Here is a 25,871-nt window from a genome sequence, read left to right as displayed (position 1 = left end):
GGTTTTTTTTTTTTTTTTTTTTTTTTTTTTTTTTTTTTTTTTGTTAATTGCTGGTGGGCCAGAAATGAATTAGCTATTTGGGGAAGGAAAAAAAAAAGTATACTTAACTAGTTTTAATGATAGGAACCCATAACGAATTTTAAAAGGAATTCTGGATACCTCTGGTACTTGAAGGTTATTTCCTATGATGCTGAACCAAAACTGAGGCTCCCTGTGGGTGCTTTCTTTCTCACCAGGTAGTCCATGTCTTCCAGGGGACAGTATTAGGCCATTACCTACAGGAGTTTTACTTCAGGGTGTCTGCTTTACTCTGCCTAGCTACAGCCAGCCTGAAATTATTAAAACAATTCCTTGAAAGGCCCTCCTCTACCTTGATCCAGTCTGTCACCAACATCTCCTTTTCACAGTATTTAGAGTCCAAGGACCAGGAGAAAAAAAGAGGCAGGCCTTTAATCCCAGCACTTGGGAGGCAGAGGTAGGCAAATCTCCGAGTTTGAGGCCAGTTTGGTCTACAGTTTGAGTTTCAGGACAACTAGGGCTACACAGAGAAACCTTGTCTTAAAAACAAACAAAACAAGATTTGCTAACCTAGGCTTTGGAGATAACATAGCAGGCATAAAGGTACTATTTTTAGCTTCTTGGTGAATATATTTTTAATAGCATAATGGTTTTGTTTTTTCTATGTTGTCTTTACTAACAGTCCCTCTTGTGTGTTGAATTTGTTTTAGGTGTCAGTGGAAACACCAAAGCCATAGGACCTACCGCTTGTAAGCCAAAACTGCCTGAGGGAACCTTATTCTGGGGAGAATAAGAACCCCAGGAGACATGGAGTGGGTGCAAAGCAAAGACCATGATGGTCCATCAAAAGTTCAGAAAAGACTCTTCAGACAAGAGATGGAGGCCTGGGGGAGAAGCTCCCTGGGAAAATGAGTCCTGTACAGGGTGCTGGAGGGACAGCTGAAGAAGTGCGTCCAGTGCTCAGACATGAGGAAGAGGGAAGTATCTTCAGATGCAGTGAGTGTGGGAAGGTTTTCAATAAGAGACACCTCCTTGCTGGACATGAGAACATCCACTCTGGAGTGAAGCCCTGTGAGTGTACATAGTGTGGGAAGACCTTCATAAAGAGTACTCATCTCCTTCAGCACCAGATGACCCACACAGGAGAAAGACCCCATGAATGCCTGGAATGTGGGAAGGCCTTCAACCGCAGGTCATACCTCACCCAGCACCAGCGAATCCACAGCGGGGAGAGGCCATATCAGTGCAGTGAATGTGGGAAGTCCTTCACCCACCGCTCCAATTTTGTCTTGCATAGCAGGAGACATACTGGAGAGAAATCTTTTGTGTGTACAGAATGTGGACAGGTCTTTCGACATAGGGGAGGCTTCCTTAGACACTACATCATTCATGGTGGAGAGAACCCATATGAGTGCTTTGAGTGTGGACAGGTCTTCAAACACAGATCAAACCTCCTGTGGCACCAGCAGACACACACAGGAAAGAAGCCCTATGAGTGCAGTGAGTGTGGGAAAGTCTTCTTTGAGAGTGCAGCCCTGATCCACCACTATGTGATCCACACCGGGGAGAAGCCCAGTGTGCCCTGACTGTGGCAAAGCCTTCAACCACAGGTCGTACCTTGAGGTACCAGCGCATTCACACCGGGGAGAAGCCTTATGTGTGCAGTGAGTGTGGCAAAGCCTTCACCCACTGCTCTACGTTCACCCTGCATAAAAGGGCCCACACTGGAGAGAAACCCTTTGAGTGCAGAGTGTGGCAAAGCCTTTACCAATCGGAAAGACCTCGTTCGTCATTTCAGCATCCACACTGGGGAAAAACCCTACGAGTGCATAGAGTGTGGGAAGGCCTTTGCCCGCATGTCAGGTCTTAGAGGCACAAACGAATTCATAGTGGGGAAAAGCCTTTTGAATGTATTGAGTGTGGGATGTCCTTCTGCTGCAGCACAAACCTCATTTGCCATGCCGTCATCCACACTGGGGAGAAGCCCTATGAATGCAGTGAGTGTGGGAAGGCCTTCAGCCGCAGCTCATGCCTCACTCAGCATCAAAAAATGCACAGTGGCAGAAATACTACCTGTGTGTCAAATGAGGAAAGACCTTTTACAACCACGCACACCTCAGTGACCTTCTGAGAACTCCTCCAAAGAAAAGACTTCTTGAATGTAACCACTGAGGGAAATCTTTTGTCACAGGAAACATCTTCCTCAGCATCTGGTTGTTTATACCAAAGAGAAACTCTACAAGTGTCTTGACTATTTAAAAAACAAACAAACAAAAAAACAGTTCCTGTTGCAGAATATTTTCTGTCAACTGAGGAGCAACATCAGCAGATGCAGTTTATAGCCTTATTTCCCATCTGGAAATTCACCCAGGAAAGAGACTCTTGCTTTGGGGGTTTGGGATTTTGTTTCGTTTGTACATAGGAAAAGCTTCAGCCACATTTCCCTCCTAGTTTACATTGCAGTGTTATCTCAGCGGTTGTTTTACAAAGAAGCAGATGCAGAGAAAATGAAAACACAGGTCTCTTCAGACTTTCCTGCCAAACGTATGGCATTTGATAGCCATTCCTCAGTTTATTTGGCATGAGGTGGGTGTTTCAGAGGTAAAAGACCTTGGCCCTTTTTTACTTGTTACCGTTCAGTTATTAGGGTAGTTAGCTAGAATAAGTCTGTAAGTGTGTATTGCATATTGTGTCCTAAGCTATATATATATATATCTTTTTTTTTTTTAAAGATTTATTTATTTATACAGTGTTCATCCTGCATGTGTGCCTGCATTCCAGAAGTGGGCATCAGATTTCACTATAGATGGTTGTAAGCCACCATGCAGTTGCTGGGACTTGAATTCAGGACGTTTGGAAGAACAGCCAGCCCTCTTAATCTCTGAGCCATTTCTCTTCTCTTCTCTTTGCTTTTCTTTTCTTCTTTCTTTCTTCTCTCTCTCTTTCTTTCCTTCTTTTCCTTCTCCTTTTTGTTTTCCAAGATAGGGTTTCCCTGTGTAGCCTTGGCTGTCCTAGACCCATTTTGTAGACCAGGCTGTCCTTGAACTCATAGAGATCCACCTACCTCTGCCTCCTTGAGTGCTGGGATTACAGGCGTGCATCACCACACCCTGCATCACCACACCCTGCTGATAGTCTTTATTCTTGAGACCAGTAGCTTTTATGAGGAATGGGGCACTTGAGCCATGAAAATACTTCATATTTAAGGCAATAAGGTTCCATATTTTACATAAGTATATTTGTACTCTTGCAAATTCCAACAGCGTTTTCGTGTTTTCCTTTACCTTTACCAAGATGTTTCTACTCTGTGTATGTGTAAGCATGTAAGCTCTCTTATTGATGAGCTGTGTCTCCACCCTCTTAGTCACATAAATATACAGCTTTCTCCATAACATACAGTTGAAATATTTGCCCTTTATGGGGTGAAAATCATAAGCCTGTGTGTTCAGCTGACTCAAATATTTCTCAGGGTAAAAAAACATAGTGAAGCCAGGTGGCACGGGCCTTTAATGGGAGGCAAAAGCAGGCAAATCTTTTAGTGTGAGGCCAGCCTGGTCTACATAAAGTTCCAGGAAAGCCAGCGCTACACAGATAAACCCTATCTCAAATAATAATAATAATAATAATAATAATAATAATAATAATAATAACAACAACAACTGCAGTGGGGATGGGAAACTCTAGTGAAGTAGCTCAGTGGTCCAGAGAATGACTTCTCTTAGAAGACCTGAATTCAGTTGCCAGCAACCATGTCAAGCAGTTAACAGTCACCTGTAATTCCAGCTTCAGGGTATCTCACACCCTCTTCTGACTACCACAGGCATTTGCACTCTTACACAGATAAACAGAGAGGCAATATTTAACTAAAAAAAATCTGTAAGGACTATTTTCCAATACTTCAAATAAAAGGCTTCAAATATAGCAGAGGATAATGATGGTTTTGTCAAGTGTAGCTGAGAAGTCCTACAACAAATAGTTTTCTTTTCTTCTTTTGGAGAGGCTTGTCTACGTAGCCCTGTAGCTGAGCTAGCTCAGTGTTCGAAGGACTTGTTGCTCTTCCTGAGTACTTTCTGGTCCCCAGCGTCTACATGGTGGTCTCTGTGGGCACTAGGCATGCACATGGTACACATACACATATGCAGGCAAAACATTCAAACACACACACAAATATTTTTTAAAAGAAGCTAAATATAAGGCTGGATGTGGTGGTACAAGCCTTTAAACCCTACACTCAGGAAGCAGAGACAGGTGAATATTTGAGTTCCAGGCCAGCTGGGGCTACATAATGAGACCCAGTCTCCAAGAGAAAATGAAGAGGAAAAAGAAGCCACGAAGTGTCGTTGTGTGTTGCTACAATGCCAGCATTCAGGAGGTGTCCATGAGTTACATGACATGACCTTAGCTTCATAGTGAATTCCAGACCAACCTGAGACACCATCTCAAAAAAAAAAAAAAAAAAAAAGAGAGAGAGAGAAAAATAATACCCCAAGCTATAAAAATTAAAAATGGAAAGCTACATCCATTGTGCCTTAAGCACAGTTTAACACTCTTAAGTTCTGTTAGCCGGGTGACAGTGGGGCATACCTGTAATCCCAGCCCTGGGGAGGCAGAGGCAGGGGGATGTCTGTGAGTTCAAGGCTTCGGATAAATGAGCACGATGGGAGACAAGAAGTGTATTTGTTTATTTGCGCTCAGTTGGTGGCTGTGGTTTTTCCCAGTGGCTAGGGTGTCCTTCTTGGCTAGTCTAAAAAGAACATGAAATGGAGGAAAGGGAAACCGGCAGTGCCACACGCCATCAAATTCTTAAAGCAGTAAGCCTTTGTGCAAACAAAATCTTTACTGGGTAGGGAGGATGAAAACGCTTGGACTGGCAGGGTGTGCTGGAGCACAAGCCTCCCCACCTCAGTTCAGTAAACCAACCAATGGGAACCGATGAGTGAACCACAAAAACGTGTTCCTAAGGAAGTCCCCTATCCCTAAATCCTGATTGATGGGAAAACCTAACTGTGACTTGGCACAAATGTTTATGGATTCCAGGCATAAAAACTCCGTGATATTCTAGCTCAGGGTCACAGTTAAGCTGAGTCTGTTCTGGGCCCTAACGGATCAGTAACGGCCTGAATATAATGAATTTTTGTCATCTATTTATGAACTCTCGAAGATGTGGTCAGCTTCCAAGTCTGTGTGGTGTTGTTCCTGACTAGTCAGTTTGAGCTGCCTAATTCAAATAAAGATCTTGCTTTGCTGGGCTCTTGGCTTGTTTTGTATTTTCAAACTCAGACCCCCCTCTACCTTCTGAGTGCTGGGATCAAAGGCTTGTGCCACCGCCTCCTGTCATGGGCTGGATTTTTAAAGATTTTAAACTCCCTATCCTCATAAACACAGGTTTTGTGCTATTTGATAGAAAGGCCGCATATTTACTATTTCTTCCTTCGGGGTCATTGAGGTTCACTGACATCATCTGTACCTGCACAAACTCACTGCCCCGTGTGCCGACCTCAGCAAATTTAACTACCTTTCCGGAGACTTTGGCTTCCTGGGGACGTCTGGTCCCGCCCCCACCATCCTATTGGTCGACCGCCCTCGTGGCGGAAGCTCCTTCTCAAACCACCCTATTGGGTGTGCTCTTGATTTCAGAAAGACTAGTTATCAGCTGCAGTCTGCAGTTCCCCGGCCAGTCGCGGTCTAGAAAGGGCTTGAGAGCTGCCTTTCTAGTGGTTTACCGGTGAGTGCGTCCTAGAGTTGGGGGGTGCATTCTAGGCGGTTGGAGCTGCTGCAGCCACAGCGTTACCCGCCCACCTCTTTCAAGAGGCGCCTGGACCCAAGCAGCTAGCAGGACTTCAGCGTGCCATCACTTCCTAAGTTCTGGGAAGACGGTAGATGCCCTCCTCGGGCGCAGCTTCGCTCACAAGTAAAGAGGGATGGGAACCCATACCAACACCCAGGGTGGTGGCCAGTGCGTGTTATTCCGGCAGAAGGATGGGCACAGTTAAGAGGCCATTCTGGGCTACTAGGAAACTTTTAAACAGAAACTGGACACTAGCAAAAGGGGTAGAAAGGGCTGGGGTCTGCTGCCAGGGTCGGGTGCATAGGCATAGAAGACTTCAGCCTTCTCTCTTAGCCCCTTACTCCTCGCTCCATCTCTTCGTCGTCCTTCTAGGCTCTCTTTCTCATCTCTCCCTCTTTGCAGTCCTTTTCTTTCTCTTCCTCGTCCTTCCCCTCCAATTTCCCTTCCTTCCTTCCTTCCTTCCTCCCTTACCCGAACTCTCACACTCTTACTTCTCCCTCTACCAATGTCTGATAAGGTCTCTGTAGCCTAAGTGGGCCTCAACGTGGCTTAGGCACAATGGGTAACTTCGCTTTTAAAGTATATTGGAGGAATCATCAGGTTTTGATAAATTATTAATGTTGTTTAAGGAGGTTGGCAAAATACGGCTACTTGGCAAAATATTCTTGTCTTGCTCCCAGAAGGGATTTTCTGGTTTTGCTTCATAGTATTTATATATTCCATGTGGAAAAAAGTTGGGAGGAAAGCTGAAAACTCAGGGTTCACTCAATTCTCTGGTGTTAGAAAGGATTGCAGAGCTGTCTATGTACTAGAGAGTTTGTGAATAGAGGTTGAAGTGCTTGGAAAGCCAAAAGTGCCAGTGGAAGGAGAAAAGGGTTCAGGCCTGACATCTGAGAGCAGACATTTTCCTCAGATGAAATAGAAAAGCAAGTTAGGTTAGAAGGCAAATTGCTGCCCCGCCCTGCTCCGTGCAGTTTGCTTCCAGGTGCCCAGAGCACCTGCGTGAGGCAAGAGGTGCCTAGAAGAGCAGGAGGCAGTACAGGAAAACGGGTTACAGTCCAGCCAGGTGCACCGCCAGGAGTTTGGGGGATATGCAAGCACCATCAGCTTTCTCAGTCTGTGCAACATATGCCTGCTACTGAGGGTGGTGAAGCTTCTGATGAAAGGACATGGCGTCCAATAGAAATGCTGGATCTAAAGCATGTTAAAGAATCCATTGAAAAGTGTGGAATATTCATGTTTCGATAAGCAAATATTAAGCAACCCAGGATAGACTTATCCCCCAAGATTGGAAGGGAGTGGTGTGTTAGAAGCTGGCCAGCAGTTACAGTGGTTATCGTGGTGTAGAAATAAAGCCACAAAAATAGAACAACAAAATATAGTAAGAGGGATAAATGTTTCACCAGCTGCTCGGTGAAGGCTATTATGCTGATTTACAAACACAAATTCAATCTGATGTAGTGATTGAACAATGTTGTGTTACAGCATTAAGATCATGGGACATGGTTGAGGATTCTGCTAAAACAACCACCTCATTTTCTAAGGTAATTCAAGACCCTGGAGAAGCCTTCACCAATGTCTTACAGAGGTTGGGTTCAGCTCTAAATAGAGCTGTACCAGACCCTGAGACCAGACAAATGTTGATACTGATCTTGGCGTAGAGAATGCAAATACTGAATGTAAGAGAGCACTTAGACCATTAAACGAGGATCCCCAATAGATGAATGGATAAGAGAGAAAGATAGAGAAAAAGAAAGATAGAGGGGAACAAAAAGAGATCCTCTCCCTCTTCCACCTTCCCTCAATCTCTGACAGGGTCTCTGTAGCCTCAAAGTGGATCTCAATGTTGCTGTGAAGTAGAGGATGACTTTGAACTTGTGATCCTCCTGTCTCCACAGATCAGGACTGCCAGTGTGTATTGCCACAGCCATTTTCCTTCCTCTTTTTTTACCCTCTGGCCAGATGGAGTCCAGCACTTCAATCAGGTGAGTGCCTTGCCTCGGTATCTAGAAGCAGAAGAGCAAGCTGGGCAAGTGGGGCATTGGCTAATAAATCCAAAATGCTATTTCCCCATGGACTACCCAGGGCTGGGGTTTTGAGCAGAGTAAATGAGGAAGGGGAGCAGTTGGGAATCCCAAACTCTTTCTAGTCTCTGAGATGAGGTCATCTCTGCTTTTTGTTTAGCAGGCATTTCACCATCGATGACTTTGAAATAGGGCGGCCACTGGGTAAGGGGAAATTTGGTAATGTGTACCTGGCTCGGTTGAAGGAAAACCATTTCATTGTGGCCCTAAAGGTCCTCTTCAAGTCCCAGATAGAGAAGGAGGGATTGGAGCACCAGCTTCGAAGGGAGGTGGAGATCCAGTCGCATTTACAGTAAGCATGATCTGTGTGTGTGGGACTGTCACTGGCTGTCTGTAGATCAAGCTGGTCTCAAACCCCGAGATTCATCGCATCTGCCTCTGGAGTGCTGGGATTAAAGTCCTGCACTGCCACTTTCCAGCATTTTTATTTAATTAGGTATTGGGGTGGCACAAAGGCACTTGCGAATCACAGCCCATATGTGGAGGACAACTTGTAGGCATTGGTTCTTTCCTTCCACAAACGGAGTCTGGGGATGGAACTCAGCTTGGCAAACTTTGCAACGAGTGTCTCTAATGCTGTGGCATCTTGCCTGCATTGACCCTTCCTTCCTCTTTCAGTCACCCCAATATCCTGCGCCTGTACAACTACTTCCACGATGCTCGCCGGGTGTACTTAATTCTGGAATATGCTCCCCGGGGTGAGCTCTATAAGGAGCTTCAGAGAAACCAGAAGTTAGATGAGCAGCGCACAGCCACGGTGAGGGGAGGCTCCGGGAGGGTCGACGTTGCCATGATGACAGTTACTGTGTTGGGGGAGCATGCACGTGCACATGCAGAAGTCAGAAGACAGCTTGGACGGAGGAGTCTCTTCTCCCTCTACCCTTATGTGGGTAACGGGGATGGAACTCAGGTCACCAGGCTTGAACAGCAAGCTCCCACAGAGACATCTTGTTGGCCTCCATCCCTTTTTGTCTGAGTTGGGGGAATCTCGTTACATAGGCCAGGCTAGCCCAGACTGCCACAGAATTTCCAAGATTATCTGAAATGTGTTAAAATCTTGGTTGAGCCTCATAAATGCTGAGCTTAGACATAGGCACCATGCCTGGCTCATGGTGCTGTAGTTTTTCCTGAGGCACTGGGTCTTTCTAAATAGCTGAGAATGACTTGGAACTCTGTAGAACCCAGGTTGGCCTTGAACTTGCAGTCACCAAAGTGCTGGGATGACAAGCATGTGCCATCAGACCCATCTTCTGATTCTATTAGCTTTTTCTTTCTTTCTTTTTTTTTTTTTTTTTTTTCCTGGGGTTTCAAAATGTAACTTGGTAGTTCAGTTCTTGCCTAGTATATGTATTACTCTGGGTTTGATCCCCAGTGTAGTTCCAGAATATCAGTATTGACAAATTAGATTCTGTGTGTGTGTGTGTGAGAGAGAGAGAGAGAGAAAGTGTGTGTGTGTGGGGGGTCTCACTATGTAGTCTTGGCTGACTTGGAACGATATATGTATCAAAAAAAATGAAAGTTACCTAGAAATTTGTAGGGCACTGAGGAGAAAGTCATAGCAGCCATTGTTCCACTGGACATCAAAAGTATTGATTCTTTTAGCCTCCAATCCCTGATGTGATTGGGAATGATGTGATTGGCTCAGTACAGGTTCTGTGTCTGGCTGCTTGTTCTGCCAAGTCCACTGGGAAAACCTGCCTATTTTAGTGTCTATGCAAAATTATAACCATGTTGCCATTTAAAGAGATTGGGGAATCCAGGAGAGCATGGTGATGCATACATTTAATCCTGCACTCGGGCAGGCAGAAGCAGGCGGATCTCATGAGTTCAAGGCTATCTGGGCTATACCATGAGACCCTGTGTTAAAAAGAACAAAGATCCAGGCAGTGATGGCTCACACCTTTAATCCCAGCATTCAGGAGGATCTCTGTGAGTTCAAAACCAATCTGGTCTACACCAGATTGTTCCAGGACAGTCAGGGCTACATAGACAAACCCTGTCTCAAAAACCAAAACCAAACCAAAACAACAAAAAAGCAAAAAGCTAGAAAACAAACAAACAAACAAACAAACAAGATGAATGGACAATAAGGAGCCACACTGAAGATTCTTCTCTATGATCCACATATGCAAGTGTGTACACAGAAAGAAATAATAGAATTATAGTGGAGTTGTAAGATTGCACTGTAGTCTTAAAATTCACAATGCCTGTTCTACCTCACAGGGAAGCTGTGAAAAGTCTTCCCCTACCAGATAGCTTTTGTTCCCACAGATCATGGAGGAGTTGGCTGATGCCCTGACCCACTGCCATGAGAATAAGGTGATTCACAGGGACATCAAACCAGAGAATCTCCTACTGGGCCTCAGGGGCGAGGTGAAGATTGCAGACTTCGGTTGGTCTGTGCATACCCCGTCTCTCAGGTAGGTCAGGTGGGTTGTGGGTGGGCCACACACACCATTGAGGCCTTCCCTTAGTGAGTTTATCTCACATGTTAAGACTCAGATACAAACTGGGGCTTGTATTAAAACACAGATCTTTCCAACATACATATATTGAAAATGTATTTGCAAATTAAAAGAATTGGGTGGGGTGATGACTCAGTAGATAAGAGCCCTTCCTTTGTAAGCACAAAAACCTAAGTTTAGATTGAAAGCACCTGTATAAAAATTGGGGCATATCCGGGCCCAGTGACACACACATGTAAATCCCAGCACTCAGGAGGCAGAGGAAGGTAGATCTCTATGAATTCAAGACCAGCCTGATCTACAAAGTGAGTCCAGGACAGCCAGGTCTACACAGAGAAACCCTGTCTTGAAAAATAAAAAAAAAAACAAAACAAACAAATAAATAAATAAATTGAGCATAGCTGCAAATTCATTTAATCCTGCATTGAAGGGTAGAGACAGGCAGATCCTGGAAGCTGGCTATGCAGCCTGGCAGAAATGCCTGGATTAGGTTTACTGAGAGACCTTGCCTTAATGGAATAAAGTGGAGAGCAATAAAGACACTGAATGTCCTCCTCTGTCTCTGTTAGTGTGTGTAGTCATGTACACACACACACACTAACAGGGACTAACCAGAGCTTTTCTAGTCTTTAGTAGTATTTTCATTTACCAATAAGATTCCATGTAAGTCTTGCAGGAATGACATTTTCCATGTAGATAAGCTCATTTGCTTGGTACCTCTTGATAAACAACTGTTATGATCTAAATCTTCCATACTCTGCAGAGCTGGCAGGCCTCAAATGATAGCAATCTTCCTATCTCACCTGGCTGAATAATTCTGAAACATGGGGTTAGTGTGTTTTCCCTTATAGTGCTTGCCTACTCTGAGGTAGTTCTGTTTTTGTTAATTTTCATGTCACATGTATGGATGATTTGCCTCCATGTAGAACCTGTACACCATTTTTCATGCCTGGGGCTCTTAGAAGCCGGAAGAGGGCATCAGATCCCCTGGACTAGAATTGTAGATGGTTGTAAGCTGCCAGGTTTGTGCCAGGAAATCCATGCAGCCAGTGCTCTTCACCACAGAATCCATTCGCCAGTCCAGCCTTCTCTGATTGATTGACTGAAAAGCTCTCACATTGCAGCCCTGCCTGTCCTGGCATTCATTCTAGCACATTCAAGTACATAGCACTCCCTTCCTAGCTCAGCTTTCTCAGGTGCCAGGATAGGAGATGTGAGTGGCTATACCCGCCTGCTTTTCTGAATGATAGTAAAAAAATCTCTGTGTTTAGACATGTGTGTGTTCACTTGTGTGAGGGCAGGCACGCATTTGCCATGTTTGTGTGTATGTGTGTGGGGGGTATATCCTCACCCCCTGCCTTATTGAGACAGGTGCCTTGTTTGCTACTTCATAGTTGGCTAGATGGTCTGCAGGTTTCCAGGGGTTCTCCTCTGCCTCCCAGTCCACTGTAGGAGTGCTAGGACTACAGACATGCACCAGCTTTATGTGGGTTCTGGGGATAGAACTCAGGTCCTCAGGGCTTTCACAGCAAGTGTTCTACCCACGTGTCACCTCCCACAGCCTCTCTGAATCTTGATCCCCATTAACACCTGGTGTTTCTGACCCCTACACCTCTGCTTAGGAGAGGACTCTTTAGGGCGTCCCTAGGTTTCCCGTCTCCTCAGAAGCTGAACAGGGAGGATTTCCCTCATTCTGAGCCCATGCATAGTGCTCCCTTCTGTGTCCTGCTCTAGGAGAAAGACGATGTGTGGGACTCTGGACTACTTGCCCCCAGAAATGATTGAGGCGAGAACGTATGATGAGAAGGTGGATCTGTGGTGCATTGGGGTGCTCTGCTATGAGCTGCTGGTGGGAACTCCACCCTTTGAGAGCAGCACTCACAGTGAGACATACAGACGCATCCTCAAGGTGAGTGGCCACACACAAGGGGCATTTACCAGGGAACCAGACAGTGATGGCCTCTGGGGGGATTGGGCTGTGTACAAAAGTTTATTTGCTACTAGGCAGCAAGGTGCCTCAGAGAGACTTACAGAACAGGGAGAAAATTAACCAAAGAGATTAACTAGATTCTCCTTCTTCTTCCCCGGCTTCATTAGGTGGATTTTCGGTTTCCTCCATCAGTGCCTATGGGGGCCCAGGACTTGATCTCCAAGCTTCTTAGGTACCATCCCTCAGATCGGCTGACGCTAGCCCAGGTCCTGAAGCACCCCTGGGTCCAGGAGCACTCTCGTCGGGTGCTGCCTCCCTGTGCTCAGATGGCTTCCTGAGCCCTGCCTGCCTCTATCTCTATGTGTCTCTTCAGGGAGCCCTCCAGGTTCTGCTTGTTACCTCACCTGTTTTGCTTGTTTTCTCTTTTAAGATGCTAATTAAAGCTCATTAATCCAATGTTAATCTTTTTGGTTGTGTGAGTTAGTATGTCATGTGGGTAGAGTCTTTTGTCTTGTGTGTGTGGTGGAGACCAGGGGTTCACAGAGGTATTTTCCTCAGATGCTCTCCATCTCATTGTTTGAGTTGGTAGGTCTCTGAACTGAACATGAAACTCACTGGTTGGACTGGACTGGCAGGTCAGTGAAGCACAGTTACCCTCCTGTCTCTAGCTCCCCAGTGTGGAGATTTCAGATGTACTGCAATGTGCCCAGCTTATACCAGGCTGCTGGGGATCAAACTCAGTCCCTGCGCTCCCACTCATGGATGGAGGCACACTCATGCTCACACCCATACAAAATGAGTAATTGAAAAGTGGGGCATAGGGAGGGATAATATATGTGCAGGAGTCAGGTGTCCTGTAGGGCACCCAGTTTCTCCTATATTTGCCCTGAATTTTGTCCAAGATTCCAGACACACACACACACACACACACACACACACTACAGCCTATTTTTTTGCATAGAGAATGCCAGTCCCACCAAGTGCCTGAATCATCCTGAGCTCTGTGCATTTTTCCTGGGGTGGGGTGAAGCCAGACCTGGTGACCCAGGCCTACTATCTTAAGTATTCAGAAAGCTGAGGCAGGACAATTTCAGTTTAAGGACAACCCAGGTAACTCACCGAGATTGTCTTAGAAATGAAAACAACTTCAAACAACAATAATAATAGGTATGTCTAAGACACCACACTGGGTCTGTGCTCTGTTTCAGGCAAAGATTAAGAAAAGCACTTTGGGTGGTGGCAGGATTGTTGTCAGCAACAAAGAACTACGTTACCCAGAAGGCATAGCACATGAGTCATGTGGCTTGCTTGACAAATGAAAGGGCTAAATAAGGGGCGCATCCCTCCCTACTGTGTCCCCTGCATAGATGTCATAGCTGGACAGTTCAGCCCACACCCACTGAGAGTCTGAGCTGAACTCCTATGTGGCCTGGGGAGTAAGAGGTGGGCACAGGCAAGCCCTGGACACCACATGGTGTCCAGTGAACGATGTTCCTGACTAAGGGCTTTCACCAACTCATAATCCAATTGGGTATGGTCTTCTGGTTGACCATTTATGATCTTGTTTCCCTTTCTGGCTCACTGCTACTTGGGTGTACCAACCTGACCCCAAATGTCCTTCACTTCTCTAGCTTTTACCTTTGCAGTTTACTCTGCCTCAGCTCTCTGCCTCAAGACAATCCTAATATCTCTGCAGGACCATTCTTTGTAACATTTTCGCTCAGAAGTCACTTTCTAAAAATTATTTATTTATTTATTATTTCTACAATATTCTGTCTGTGTATATGCCTGCATGCCAGAAGAGGGCACCAGATCTCATTATCGATGGTTATGAGCCACTGTGTGGTTGCTGGGAATTGAACTCAGGACCTTTGGAAGAACAGCCAGTGCTCTTAACTTCTGAGCCATCTTTCCAGCCTCCCAGAAGCCAATTAAAAAAATAAATTTGGGGCTGGAGAGATGGCTCAGTGGTCAGGAGCACTGGCTGCTCTTCCAGCGGGCTCAAGTTTCAATTCCCAGCACCCATATGACAGCAGACAACTATCTGTAACTCCAGGTTCAAGGGATCTGACACCTTCACACAGACACACGTGCAGGAAAAACAGCAATGCATATAAAATAAAAATAAATAGCTTAAAATTTTGTTAACTTTAACATTTGTGTGCTCTAAATGTTTGTGGGTCCACTCATGTGCAAGCAGTGTCTGGAGAGTGTGGAGATCAAAGGACATTTTTTTCATACATTTATTTATTATGCATACAGTATTCTGCCTGCATGTATACCTACACTCCAGAAGAGGGCATCAGATCTCATTATAGATTGTCTTGAGCCATTGAAGAGTTTAAGTTAGCCCGAATATAACTCCATTTTGAAATAAAGATCTTGCCTTAGAACTGAATTCAGGTACCAGGAACTATTATGTACACCCGGCAGAAACAAAGTTAACTCTCCTAGCAACAGCCTCCAGGAAATAATACAGAATAAATGCTTCATAGAAAACAGACACAAACTCCCTGGCAATAATCAATGGGAATCGGTTGGAAATCGGGTGGGAAAATTCTCCCCAATGTTTCAAATATGGTTTAGAAAAATAGCCATTGTGATTATATGCCTTAGCCATTGTGATTGTGTACCTCAGAAAAGGTCACCCCGCCCTGCTAAACTTCACCCAAGTCTGTAACATCAAGGCTTGTGCCCCCCTGCTTGCTGCCATGGAAATGCCCTGCTCACAGACTTTCCCTTTAAAAATCCTGTTCACTCAGAGCTCGGGGTCCCACTTCTCTATTGCTGCGTCAGTGAGACTTGGGTCCCGAGTTCGATTGCTCTCGTAATAAAGCTCTCTTGCAACTGCAATGAGTCGTCTCCTGGTGGTTTCTGAGGGTCCTATGAACCTGGCAAAACACCATCAGGTGATTGCTAGGAATTGAACTCAGGATCTTTGGAAGAACAGGCAGTGCTGTTAACCTCTGAGCCATCTTTCTAGCCCCAAAGGACAATTTTCAGGAATTGGTTCTCTCCTTCTTTTATATGGGTTTTGGGGCTGGAACTCAGGTGGTCTGGCTTGTGGAAAAGTACTTTTACTCTCTAAACCATCTCACTTGTTCAAATAGCACTCCTTATTCCTGTATCCCTGTACTACAGAGGTATTCCTGTAGCCCTAGTACTGGAGAGACAGAAGAAGCAAGAGTATCAGGGGTTCAAGGTCAGCCCTGGGCCAGAGCAAGTTTGAGGCCCTCTTGGACTACTTGTGACCTTAACAGAAATGAACAGACTGTGGTCATCTTTTAGCTCAAGTCAGTGACCTGAGAGGAGACCAGTAGTATTTGCCATAGACTCTATATTAGATAGCAGAAACTAAACCAGTTAAGTGTGGTATGTTTTATCTTTCAAAAATCTCATCTCAATCATCTGGCTATTTCTTTTTACCCCTGTTTACTATGTTTTCCTGCTTCTTCCTTCCCAATAGCTGTTGTCCATGAAGTGAGAATTACTGTATTGCTCTGGAAATGGAGGCTCAGAGATGAAGTCAGGTACCTAATGTTGCACAGATGTCCAGTGGTAGTTTCAGGAGCTTGGATTGAAAATTTAGGAGACTGACTTCAGAACTGAGAACTTGTGAAGCATTCAGCATGGGTAGGAAAGTAGCTGGACCAGTGAAGCTCAAGAATTACTGTTCTTAACATTATTGGTATTGGTTCCATTGTCGTCCTTATTTTGTCATCCCTGTGATGTCCCACACAGAACCCTTCTCACAACCAACAGTTTGTGTGTTCTTTGTTTGCTACTTTTGAAGAGCTCCTGCATAGGAGGCTTCTGCCCTTCACACTGACACATTATGCCCTGTTTTAGCTTAGTTTCCTATTGTTGTGATAAGATTGCCTGACAAAAGCATTTGAAGGAAGAAAGGGTGTAATTTGTCTCACAATTCCAGGCCTATTGTGGTAGGGAAGTCATGGAAGTGGGAGCCTGAGAGAACTGGTAACAGCATGTTCATGGCCAGAAAGGGAGAGCAACAGATGCATGCCTGCTTGTGCACCTCTCATCTTCTGTTCGTTTCTTTGGAGGCAGGGTTTCCCCATGTAGCCCTTGCAAGCCTGGAGCTCACAGAGACCCACCTGGCTCTGCTTCTTGAAATGCTTAGATTAAAGGTGTGAGCTGTCACACCCAGTACTTACTTGTATTTATTTTAAGGTTACACATATTTATTTACTTAGTGTATGTACCTATGGGCTTTCATTTGGAGATGAGGAGACAACTATGGGTTCTTGCCTTTTGCTATGTAAGGTCCCATGGGCAAGATCAAATTGTTCAGCTTGGCCCCAAGTGCCTTTGCCTACTCAGCCAACTCAGTGACTCCACTTTCTCCTTTTTATACAGTCTGGTACCCAAACCCAGGGAATGGTGTCAACCACTTTTAGGTTGGATCTTTCCATCCTTACTTAACATGATCAAGACAATGTCACAGACATGCCTACGGGCCACCCTGATCTAGACAGTCGCTCATTGAGACTGTCTTCTAGGTGATTCTGGATTGGGTCAAGTTGTTGACTAAAACCTGCCATTACATGCCCCAGAGAGCATCTCTCCCTTTGCGAGCCAGAAAACAGCATAGCCTTCAAGAAGTGCTGTGTAGTTTGGGCCTTAATCTCTGTTCCCTTTGAACAAAGCCTGGGACCAATGCTAATATATATAGTGACTTTTCAGGTAGCTTTCACCTTTGAAGATGTGGCTGTAATTTTTACCCAAGAGGAGTGGGTACAGCTGGCTCCAGCTCAGAGAACCCTGTACCAGGAGATGATGATAGAAAACTATGGGCTTGTGGTCTCTCTGGGTAGTCTTGTTAGCTCCCTATTTCAGGGAATAGGTCATCTGCTGCTTTCACTTTACTCCATGGCTCCAGGCCTTGATGGTTGAGAGGTCCTCTGAGCCAACCTCCTTTTCTTCCCAGTGCTTCAGATGTTTTCTAGACTCATCTCTTCCTGTTGTAATGCCAGGTTCACGGGACCCTCAGAGACTACCAGGAGACGACTTAATGCAATAGCAAGAGAGCTTTATTATGAGAGCAATCGAACTCAGGACCCAAGTCTCACTGATGCAGCAGTAGAGAAGTGTAGAGAATTCAGCTCCCAGTCAAGATGGCTCTTTACTCAGGCTAACTATACCCAGGCTAACTTAAACTCTTCATTTCCCCCTTTCCATGTACCTGAAGAGGCCAATCTTGGGCTCTTACAGTTTAAGGTCATCTCTAAACTGGCAGTACTGGGCTCTCATTATCATTAACTGTATAGTTCCTAGTCTTTGCCTAATATATCTCCAGCTAAGCAGGTCTCCGAAATAATAGCTAATGTCAGGGTGTCCCCTTTAACCTAGCATTTCAGCCTGTAGGTGGGATTTTGGGCCAGTGGTCTCGTCTTCTGAAATTGATTCAGCGCTGACAATAGGACCGTTGACATCAGGGGCTAGGAAGGCTGAAATGCCAGCCAAAGGCTGGACAATTGGGTAGTCCTCAGAAGTGTATGGTTAGGTGGTCCATCTGGGGAGGCAGTGAGCAATCATGTCAGCCTCCAGCAAGTTCAGATATTAGCTTGCAGTCTCAACCAGGTGAAAATCTGCTGAGACAAATTCAAACTAGTAACAGAAGTTAAAATTTGTCTAATAAATGGGAAAAATGAGGAGTCCCAAGACCAGGGAAAAACTCGTCTGGGGTCTGTTTGAGCTATGACAGATTCAGGTCTCATGACTTTTTTATTTCTTAAAACAGGTAAAACTGCATCCAACAGAATGAGTATCAGTTTTTCTTAGCTGATTGTTTTGTAACCTTTATAAAAAAAACTTAAGTGTGTCCATGGTCTGAAACTCTAACCTTTTAACTGTGGGCCCTGTTGTTAGTAATCAGCCACCAAAAGAGCTTGGCTACTTTTTGTCAGTTCTTATCATTTTACCTTTAGTCTCCATTTCCATGTTACATTGGAAAGTTAGACAGAAATACATTAATGGCTTTAGTATTAAACTCTGAATGCTTGGACTTTCCCTGACAAAGCAACAAGAAGGAATAGGTTTAAAATATTTCCGTATCAAAGTCTATCTCAGAAATGGCAGAGATTAAGAATACCATAGTAAAAGCTATGGCTTTTGGGTCAAATATACACATTGTATAGATGTGTTTAGCATAATAAAATGCACTTCTAAATCTATCTCCAGAAAACAACCAAAATTAAATTAAAATCTCAAATTTGTGACTGGGTAATAATCAGTGTTTCATCAACTTATCAGAACTCTATTGGTCAATGTCAAAACTCTGGACTTCTGAAATCTTATAACAACATAAGCACAACAATAGCAGGAAGAAGAGAGATATCTGAAATATCTCCCATTTTTAATATGCCTCAAATCATCTTTCTGTATCAGTACAATTCATATACCTTACAACATCTACTTATATCCTTCAATCTTTCTTGCATGTATCAACCCTGAAAAATTTTCTCAGACCAAAAAACATTCTTTAGATTCTCAAAACGTAAACTCCTATATCCTCAGACTCTACATAAACTCCATTATCTTTCTATAAGACATAGATAATTAACATGAAGCCTGTAGGCAAGGCAAACTTGCCTGCCTTTTTCAAATAGAAGACCTAGTACCTTATAATTCTAACTAATTAATAAATTAACCAATAAACTAGCAATGGATCTAATTATCTGCTCTTTAGCTGCAAGGCTACCATTAACTTAGCTTAGCCATCAATGTAATCAGAGACTGAGAAGGATAAATATATACCAATCCATGTACCAATCAAAATGACAGTGACAACTAGTCAGTCCATCACTCTAGGCAGCTGTCCCTGGCTCCTGTGGTCTCATGGCATCATGAATAGGGCAGTTCAGCAACCATGCACAGAAGATGAGAGATGATAGAATAGCCTCACCTTGCCCTTAGCAACTTGAAACATTAACTCTCCAGGTGTCCACAGTTTTGTCCACAGTTTAGGCTGGGCCCTAGCAGTGGGCCAATTGGGGCAGTCTTGCCCAGTGGTTAGCATACCATAATCCAGAGTTGCATTGTGCCAAATCTTCTTGGAGATCTTGGGAGAGCTACTGCCAGGATTTTGGGACTCTCTGTCATAATAAGCTTACACATGTTAAAATGCCATATTCATCAGATCTCTGACAAGCTTGAGGGCCGGCATATCTGAATTGTTCTTCATCTCTCTTTTAATTATCTATTTTAAATTGCATCCTATGGAATAGAATGTCATAATCTCTAATTCTGGCATATTCCTTAAATAAATGTTTTAAACCCATATTTATATCAAGTAGATCTATATAATTATAGATTATTTTTATGGGTAATTATAATTACCCATCCTAGGCTTAACTTTAAAAACATAAACAAAAGACCAGATAAAATCCATTCTTATAACTAACTGCATTCATTAGCATAACTTCAAATATCTTTCTGAACTAAAATCAAAGCAAAACCTTCAATCAAATACAATATATAGAAGGCCCAGAAAACCTTGCTCATCCTATCATATTGCATTAAGACCAAACAGCAAAAAAGCATAAAGGACAAACATTTCATTTAGCACTAAATGGAGAACTAAACACAACTGGCAACCTTAGCAGAGATGGACAATTCTGGCCATTTCAAACCTATTGGCCAGAAAATAAACAGCATTAAATCATTTATATAGGAGCTGGCAACCAGGAATATATTTTTATAGTAATTAACAATGACTTGAATATTACTCTGTGTAAACCTGGGCTAAAGAGCATAAGAAAACATTTTGCAGTGAAGAAACACTAGCTTTTTAAATGAAGAGCAACATATCTTACAGTTCTTTCTCAAATCATGCTTGCAGATGTAAAAAAAAAAAAAACAAACAACAAAGTAAATAGTTTATACCTTCTCATTTTGACATAATATATTACAAAACCTGCAATTTTCTTAATTGACTCAAATAATATGGCTTGCTTTCATTTGGTAAAGTTAACAAAATAAATATCAAAGTCTTTTGTCCTTCCCCAAAGGATTGAGAAACTATTCCAAGTTCCCTGTTAGACTGCCCCAGGTCATTGCCTAAAGTGCCTGAAAAACTTTAAAATGTTTTATTGCCTTAAACATATTTTTAGACCTGTTTTTGCAATATCAAAATACCCTTTTTAGAAATGAAGTAACAAAATATACCCATAATTTTAAAGGTAAAAAAAAATTTTATCATTGCAAACAATTCGGTCCTTTTAAAATCAATTCCAAGTGTATTATTTTAATGTTGGCTGCCAGTAAGAGAAGTTCCTGTATACAAACACATGGAAATGCAGTTTTAATATTTTATATAAACAGAGTTTCAAACCTTATTATTTTTGTAAACCTGGTTTTTAAAACAGGACAGAAATTATGTAAATTTTTCTGTAAATTAAATCAGACATCAAGATATATAGAACATAGTTAACTTATATATTCAAAACAAACAAAACTATAAAACTCTTTTTTATTCCCTTTAGCTGTAATTTCAAGGGAGGAACAGCTTGCTACCGGTTGAATCCAATTTTTATGACCATAGAGGTTTGCAGCTTTTTTACCTGAGAAGCTGCTGTTGCCCCTTTAAGAGCTGCCTGCTTGCACAGAAGTCTTAAACATTTCTCAAAACCTGTTTTATTCACTTCAGCAGTAGCATCAGTCTTAAGGTTGGGTACTATAGGGGCTGGCATCCCATATATAATCTCAAAAGGAGTTAAACCTAGCTGGAAAGGAGAATTCCTAACCCTATAAAGAGAAAAGGAGAGGAGCATCACCCAGTCAGTGCCAGTCTCCAAGGTCAATTTCATTAAGATCTCTTTTAATGTTCTGTTCATCCTCTCTATCTGTCCTGAACTTTTGGGTCTATATGCACAATGCAATCTCCAATCTGCCTCAATAAATTTAGCTACATTCTGACTCACCTTCAACACAAATGCTGGCCTATTCTTTCCTGTTTCTGTACATCTTGGCCAAATTAGTGGGCCGTCTGTGACCGCCTTGAGACCTGCAAACAGAGCCTGGTGGTCGACTAGGAGACATTCCCTACCTGCAGCCGTGTTGTAATCCCAATTGGGCCTCTTATAGGGAAAGTAATCATCAATATGGGATCTGTAGTTGGAACTCCTGTAGTGTCTGGAGTTTTTGCGCATCTCTGAAATAATACATCCCCACTCCTATGTGGTAAATAAGACCTGTAAGAGCTGCTGGCAATCGTCCCAGATGGGCTGGTGGGTAAAAAGCAGAGAACTTGGCATTCTGAGTTCTCCAGTTAAACCTGTGATGTGGTAAAAGGCCAGTAATGATGAGATTGATTGCCATTAGCATCTGGAGGGCCCCGTGTCCCATAAGGGAAGGACTGTAGAATCTGCTTCTGGTTCCCCAGAGGGAGAAGCTGCCTGGAGGCTCTGGGTCCTTGGTGCTGGGCCAGAACGTGGATAAAGGAGTAGCTGCTGGTGGAGGAGGAGGAGGAGGAGGAAAAATTATTTCCATGGGAGTCCCATCCTGCAAAACAGAGTAAGGGGGTCGAGGGATCCAGGGCAGTGGCCTCTGGTTTCAGAGAGCTTGTGGAAGGAGGATTGTTAGTGGGGGTCAGAAAGGGCTTAATCCATGGAGGTAGATGAATCATCAGAACCCTTTAAACTACAATATAGGCCACTTGGTCTGACTGTCCACATACTTTCTGAAAGATTCTATTTTCCACCACAAGGATGGTGGGAAGGTGGAAAGTTTCTTCTGGCGGCCAGAGTTACAGACAGTTGTGAGCTGCCCTGTGGGTGGTGGTAATTGAACCCGGGTCCTCTGGAACAGCAGCCAGTGTTCTTAACCACTAAGCCATATCTCCAGCCAAAAGGAAAATTTCAACAAACAATAAGTCACAGAAAAAAGAAGCCAGCTGTCTCAGGCAAAAGTGAAACCAAAGACAATAAATCACAGCCTATACATAGGCTAGTGTCCCGGGACAAAACTAAAATCATGAAAGCAAAAGAGTTGCAAATGCGAAACCACAAACAACTAATCACAGAAATGAAACAGTAACTCCTGGCACAACACCAAACAAGAGTCAATTAATCACACACAGAGACGAAGTAAAACAAAAAACCTGTCTTTCCTGGACTTCTCTGCCACAGAAGTTCCAGAAAGACTAAAACTGATCCCTATTCCATCTTCCCTGCCCCAGAAATTCTGGAGGGGTTAAACTGATGAGAGGGCTCGATGTCTCAGACACCCCTTCAGGCAGATGGCCGTCTGGACGTCTCCCCCAAGCCATATTTTGCCCCCTATTACACTGAAGGTTAACCAAAACCATAAAAAAAAAAAACAAACAAACAAACAAAAAAAAAAAACTTACAACAGACAGACAACAGAAAACACCCGCGGGACTAAGCTCTCCAGGTTGGCAGTCCTAGAGGTCCCGAGGCATCCCAGGTGGACGAGCCCCCACATGTAATGCCAAGTTCTAGGACCATCAGAGACCACCAGGAAATGACTCGATGCAATAGCAAGAGAGCTTTATTACGAGAGCAATCGAACTCGGGACCCAAGTCTCACTGATGCAGCAGTAGAGAAGTGGGATCCCAAGCTCTGTGTGAACAGGATTTTTAAAGGGAAAGTCTGTGAGCAGGGTGTTTCCATGGCAGCAAGCAGGGGGACACAAGCCTTGGTGTTACAGACTTGGATGAAGTTTAGCAGGGCACAGTGACCTTTTCTGAGGCACACAATCACAGTGGCTAAGGCATATAATCACAATCGCTATTTTTCTAAACCATACCTGAAACACTGAGGGAATTTTCCCACCCGATTTCCAACCGATTCCCATTGATTATTGCCAGGGAGTTTGTGTCTGTTTTCTATGAAGCATTTATTCTGTATTATTTCCTGGAGGCTATTGCTAGGAGAGTTAACTTTGTCCTCTGCCAAGTGTACATTCTGTAATATTTCCTGGTACCTGAATTCAGCTCCCAGTCAAGATGGCTCTTTATTCAGGCTAACTATACCCAGGCTAACTTAAACTCTTCACTGTGTTATATATCTTTGGACAGGAAACATAGCACCTTTAGGCTCCAAGTGTAATGTAGAGAAGATGGTAGTGGAAGAAAAGAGGTGTTCTGTAGAACTCAGAAGTAAAATTTTCAGCCTCTTTAGCTAGTGCTTCCCCCACCACATTTATTTTTATTTCAATCCTGTGTATGTGTGTGAAGGTCTCTGCAACCACCAGAGTTTAGAAAAAAATATTTCTTGGTGATACTTAATTCTGTATGCACAATAAATCTTGAGGTATGACTTCATCGAAACTCTTTGTAAAGTCCATGTGACTGTTAGGTCCAAGATCGCTGAAAGAAGACCTTAGACTCAAGTAGCATGCAAACGCAAGGAGTGTTGATTCTGCAGACATTGCCATTATGCTGGGCCCACCATTCCATAGAATGACAACCTTGAAGTGAACACACGGGCTTAATTTAAGGACATTTAGGGGATTAGCCTGGTGTGATTAGGTAATATTTTCATTGATTGGTTGGTCTGATCTAGGGTATATGGGGTCTTATGATTGGTTCTGCAGCCGGGGGACTTGATGGAGTGTCCAGGTAACAAAGTATTAAGAGAAAGCATTTTTAACTGACCTTTAATTTGATTGGTCAAGTGCTTGGGGACTTAGCTAAGTTATTGTTTCTGGTTTTCAGGGAGGTTATTGAGTTGTTGTATCTGGTCTCCAGGGACTATAGTTTTGTGTTCTGATAAATAGAAACAGTCTTTTCAGTCTGAGGCCACTTTTGAAGGCTGTCATGGAATCAGACTAGCTTTTAAAAATCATTCCCCTCAGTGGTCTCTTCCATAAAGTCAAGTTCTGTAGATTGACTAGGAAAGCATTGTAGAGGAATTTTAATTCACAGCATGGCTTACAAGAGATCACATCCAAAGACCTTCTTGGTCTGTGTGATCTGGCTGGAATACAAACATACCTTTAATCCAGGAGACAGAGGCAAGAAGATCTAAGTTCAAGGCCAGCCTGTAGAGCAAGTTTCAGGTAAAGAGAAGCTTAGGTCTAGGCGTGGTGGTACATGCCTTTAATTCCAAACAATGAAGGTAAAGCTTGTTTGTTGAAGGAAGCACCTATGTTTAAAAGTGCTGTCTAATTGAGTGGCAGAAAGAGTGATGAATCAGAGAAATATTTGACAGAATAGGATATGCCCAACTTTAAGAAAAAGGAAAGGGAAGCTACTTAAGGGGCAATTCAGAGAGAGAGAGAGAGGAGACAGACAGTAATAGAGACAGGTTGGAGAGAGAGAACTAAGGTGAAGACCAAATGAGTCAAGGAAAGAGAAGGAGCCATAAGATTAGAAAAGATTGTTGGAGTTAGTTTGAGGCCAAGCAGAGCAATTCAGAGCCAAGAGAAAAGCCAGACTGAATAAGTTAGCAGGGAGAGAAGTTTGAGCCAGAACAGCTGTGTTGAATCAGCCAGCTATGAGCTCAAAAAGAACAAGAAAGGGTGAGTTTATTAAACAGTAACTCTCACAGGCTGAAAATATTCTAGGCCTTGGTTAGATTGTAGGCTAGAAGCTTCCAGGACTAGGCCTAGGTTAGCAGACAGAGGCAGTAAGCTTCCAAGACAACAATTACACCAGGCAAATAAAAGTTCCTTTTACAAAGTGTACTCAAGGTAAACAACTCTTGTTAAGGGTCTAGAAGAGGGTGGCACTATAGATTGACCGAAATAAATGTTCAGAGTCTGGGGAGCCAGGTGTGCTTTGGCTATACAGGTAGCACAGATCACCATTGGTAGAAAACAAATTATGCATCTCTTTCTTTGACGAGAGAACTCTGCGGGTTTAACATTCCTGGTTTCCTAGTACTTATCTGTGAGCATAGGGATCTCCTGTCTCCCCATTGTGAGTGTGTCTGTCATGTGTTTGAGTACAGGTGATGGAGGAGGCCAGATGTGTTGGATGCCCCCAGAGTTGGAATTACTGAGAGTTTGAGCTACCTGACATGGTGCTGGGAATCAATCTCAGGTCCTTTGGAAGAACCGTTCATGCTCTTTACCACTGAGCCCTCTCTCCAGGACTAGTGACACTTTTGTGCTGGTACTTGAGAGGCTCAGGGAGGAGGATTGTGAGTGGAAGGCCAGTTTCAGCTAAGAGTGAGACTTTTCTGTGTGTTTTCTGCTTTATCAAATTTGTAGCAGGAAAAAATGTGTTTAGTACTTATTCTCAGTGTTCTCTACTTTTCTGCATGTTTTTGTTTTTCTGCAGTGGCTTATCTGGGGGCTATTTTTTTGTTTTGCTTTTGGATAAATGTTATTACATTTATATATTGTAGCAAGGAAGATGGTGTTTTCTGCTATGGCATCTGTATGGTGGTCAGAGGACAACTCGTGTGAGTCCATTCTCTCTTTCTAGCATACAGGTCCTGAAGATTGAACTCAGGTTCTCAGGCTTGGAGGTCACCATCTTTACTTGATGGGCCATCTCACTGGCCCTCTGAGAAACATTTTTGATCCTGGCCTCTCTGAAGTTTTAGTTTTTCTTCTTCTTCTTCTTCTTCTTCTTCTTCTTCTTCTTCTTCTTCTT

At 43.5% G+C, this 25,871-nt stretch overlaps 2 protein-coding genes across 6 annotated transcripts in view; both read left to right on the top strand.

Moving 5' to 3' along the window:
* LOC129687369 (zinc finger protein 160-like) overlaps positions 1-25,871 on the top strand; it is a 45,853-nt gene that overhangs the window by 10,355 nt on the left and 9,627 nt on the right. The window contains 4 exon segments of the mRNA XM_055621707.1: positions 729-1,568; positions 1,649-1,764; positions 1,766-1,876; positions 1,960-2,070. Of these exon segments, the coding sequence (XP_055477682.1) occupies positions 1,149-1,568; positions 1,649-1,764; positions 1,766-1,876; positions 1,960-2,070 (758 nt within the window). The 5' untranslated portion in view covers positions 729-1,148.
* On the top strand, positions 2,164-12,735 carry Aurkc (aurora kinase C). 5 transcript variants are annotated; one of them, XM_055622163.1, is made up of 8 exons: positions 5,660-5,743; positions 7,292-7,350; positions 7,705-7,791; positions 8,103-8,182; positions 8,509-8,647; positions 10,162-10,310; positions 12,090-12,264; positions 12,453-12,735. In XM_055622163.1, the coding sequence occupies exons 2-8, from the start codon at positions 7,309-7,311 to the stop codon at positions 12,621-12,623; spliced, it is 843 nt and encodes a 280-aa protein (XP_055478138.1). In that variant the 5' UTR covers positions 5,660-5,743; positions 7,292-7,308; the 3' UTR covers positions 12,624-12,735. The 5 variants fall into 5 exon arrangements, with proteins under 5 accessions (XP_055478136.1, XP_055478135.1, XP_055478139.1 ...); XM_055622161.1 differs by lacking the exons at positions 5,660-5,743; positions 7,292-7,350 and adding an exon at positions 2,164-2,604 and having other exon boundaries at positions 7,994-8,182; XM_055622160.1 differs by lacking the exons at positions 5,660-5,743; positions 7,292-7,350 and adding an exon at positions 2,164-2,604 and having other exon boundaries at positions 7,991-8,182.

This window comes from Psammomys obesus, unplaced genomic scaffold, assembly GCF_907164565.1.
Source record: "Psammomys obesus unplaced genomic scaffold, mPsaObe1.curated_primary_1811, whole genome shotgun sequence".
In the NCBI taxonomy this organism is placed as follows: domain Eukaryota; kingdom Metazoa; phylum Chordata; class Mammalia; order Rodentia; family Muridae; genus Psammomys; species Psammomys obesus.
The sequence above is the reverse complement of the archived record's forward strand: the minus strand, read 5'-3'. Positions and strand labels throughout refer to the sequence as shown.